A 3,011-nucleotide genomic window follows, 5' to 3' on the forward strand; every position below is an offset into this window, starting at 1 on the left:
ATATCATGAAACCTCAAATCTCTAACAATGGAAGGCTTAAACCAGATGGATGCTGCTACAGTAAAGTTGCTTCCTTTGTTATGACAATTGAGCATCCATCTCCCTCCCCCTCAGAAGGTATCTTCAGCATCTGTTAGAGCTGTGAGGAATGGGTTTAGTCTCATAACCAAGTTAGAGTGAAGACATTGGCCACATAATACACATGCTCCATTTTTTTTTTTTAATTCTGAATCTTGGGCAATTGTTCTCTTGTAACTACTTTACAGTTTCTAAAAGCAGTTATTGTCCAAAGCTGGAAGAACTTAAGTCTTCTCAGGCGAGCATGTGCATGAATGGAGGGAGGTAAACAAAAAATAAAATTAAAAAAGATGAGGTCTGATAGGGGAGCAGCCGGATAAGAAAATCAAAAAAGGAACAGTAATTTAAAGTTTATTCCAGCTATAATGCAGGTTATTCTGACTTTAAGGTAGCATCACATGGCATACTTCTGAGTCCATTCTCGAGATATTCTGTTGTACTTGTCTCTGTCTGTTTTATAGATCCGTGCAATCTCTGGCACTAAGGGGTCATCTGGGTTTGGATCACATAGCAGTGAACAAATGGATAAAAGAACTTTAGAAATAGTTAAAGCAGGAGACCACTGTGATCTTAGAATATCGAGACAAATGCTGCCATTACTGTTAATGTTTGGATGATAAATTCTTGTTGTAAATGCAACCTTAGGTGGTTTGAAGGGGTAGTCTGTAGGGAAATGAATTGTCAAAAAGAATACACCGCCTTGATATGGGCTGTCATTCTTATTAATCCGTTTCAGCGCCATGGTGTGTGCTTCTTTCCGCCTGACTCCGCACTCTCTCGGTGGGCAGAAGGGTCCGGCCAAAAACTCTGATTATCCCGGGCGGCGGGGAGGGGTTGGGGGGAGGGGATCTCTCTTCTCACACCGGCTCCGCCCGACACAGGCGCCTTGTGCAAAAACGGACCAGATCAGCACTCGCCCGGACCCAGGGACGCCCCCCCCGCCCAAACTGACGCGATCCGGGGTCCGGGGGAGGCCACGAAGCCGTCCTCCAGCCCCGAGGGGTGCCTCGCCAGGGGAGGCCACGAGTCCGACCTCCCAGGAGCCGAGAGAGGGCTGGGTGGGGATAGGGGTCAACATAGGTCATTTAAACAACAAGGGGCTCATTATTATGAGGTAGCTGAATGTGAAATAAATAAAATTTTTAGGCAATGTAGGTCATTTAAACAATAAGGAACTTGTAAACACCACCAGTTAAAAAGGAGTGTTATGGTTTGGTACTAGACACCTACAACTGGCTCCAGAATACTCAGTTTTATACATTAAAATTTTTTTCTCACCATCTTAATTAAATATCTTTGCTTAATTTTTTATGATGCAATATCCAAGGTCCCTGACTTTTGTAGAATAGTTTTCCCAATGACTGATAAGGAGAGGAGTACGTGCTCTTAGGAGCACGTACAATAAAAAATGAGCAATATAGAGATGATAAGCATGTCCCTTACACAAAGATTATCTGTGTAGCATCTTTTCTGAGTCCCTTCCTTAGCCTGCCTTGGTACTCAAGGTTTAGACTCCTAAAGGAGTTATTCAAAAGCAGAGAAACTAACTTTGCTGAGAAATTCAGCATCAGTTAAATATAAAAATCTACCTTACCTGATAGGACAGTAAGAGAGGAGAAGATTAAATAAAAGATATGATGGTGGGGAACTGACAGAAGAAAGGACAGACCAAAGGAGGTGGTGGACAGAAACAAAAACTTATTGACTGGTCAGTTGTTTGCTATAGAGCTAATTGTCCGCTAACAACAAACTCTGCTGTATGCATAAGATGTAGAAGGTGTCATGAACTCCATTTTACAGATACAGAAAATAACAGGGCCTCTGAAAAATGACAGTCACAAATTTCTAGGCAGAAGAAATCTCTGAGGCTATCTAATCCAATCACTACATTTAGTAGATGAATAAACAGAAATGCAGAGAGGTATCAAAAGTAACTTGAAGGAGATCAAACAGGAAATAGATAGCACAAATGGGATTTGAACCAAAGATCATGATCTGAATCCAGATCTTTCACTTTAAAAACAACTTATAGAAGACCATAATGCTGATATTGAGCCAAGATTTGAGTCCAAGTCAAGCAGCCCCCATCAACTTTGTAATATGTAATTATGTTAAGTTTTTAAAGTAATGCTGGAAAGTATAATAATGTTGTCACCTTTAAGAGGCTTACGACCACTTAAAAAGCCATTACATAATGGACTCTTATGCCAGTGTTGTGATTTAGAAAGGTAGTAAGCAATAAATTCTACAGATGGGGAAATTTGGACTCAGATGATGAATAGATTGCCTATGCTCATGAAGGACCTGAGCCTTTTGACTAGACATAGGGTTTTAATCACTGGAAAACATTGCTCCCATTTTCTTCCTCAAGCTGTTACTTCTTAGACTACCCTGAATTACTCCCAGTAATTGCTCCCCCAGAGTGCCCTGGGTGTCTGCCAAGTTGCCTTTTAAATTTCATTTGGCTTCCTTTTGTAATAGGGAAAAACTAAAAGGACTCTCACATATGGGTTTTCTTTTTTTGTGATGGGCAAAGCTCTAGACTGGGAGTCATGAGTCCTAATCTCTAGTCTTAACTGGGCCACTAATTAGCATTATTATTTTGGTTAAAATAGTTCATCTTTCTGAGCTTCAGTTTCCTCATCTGTTAAATAAAGATGGGGGGAAGCACAGATTGTTAAGAATCTTCTCACTTTTAAAACTCAAATGATCCAATAATTGGCATTTATATATTCTTATCTGAATTAAGGTATTAATATCACAGCCATTTTGTAGATAGAAACCTGAGTTTCCGAGAGGGTCAGTGACTTGTTCATTATGGCTACACAATTACAACTAGCAAAGACAAAGTATAAATTCAGATCTTCTTGACATCAGATTCAGTACCCTATCTATCACATCAAAGATCCTGGGAGCCATATTAACTAGTAATA

At 40.2% G+C, this 3,011-nt stretch overlaps 1 protein-coding gene across 1 annotated transcript; it reads right to left on the bottom strand.

The window, feature by feature from the left end:
* Positions 1 to 413: 413 nt before the first annotated feature.
* Positions 414 to 1,108, bottom strand: LOC127562427 (ubiquitin-conjugating enzyme E2 D3-like). The gene has a single exon (XM_051998141.1). It carries the CDS (start codon positions 818 to 820, stop codon positions 473 to 475), a length of 348 nt encoding a protein of 115 aa, XP_051854101.1. The 5' UTR covers positions 821 to 1,108; the 3' UTR covers positions 414 to 472.
* Between the last annotated feature and the right edge of the window lie 1,903 nt (positions 1,109 to 3,011).

This window comes from Antechinus flavipes, chromosome 4, assembly GCF_016432865.1.
Source record: "Antechinus flavipes isolate AdamAnt ecotype Samford, QLD, Australia chromosome 4, AdamAnt_v2, whole genome shotgun sequence".
Lineage (NCBI taxonomy): Eukaryota > Metazoa > Chordata > Mammalia > Dasyuromorphia > Dasyuridae > Antechinus > Antechinus flavipes.

Excerpts from the sequence above, each read along its gene's own strand:
- LOC127562427 (XM_051998141.1), bottom strand. The coding sequence starts at position 820 with ATGGCGCTGAAACGGATTAATAAGAATGACAGCCCATATCAAGGCGGT.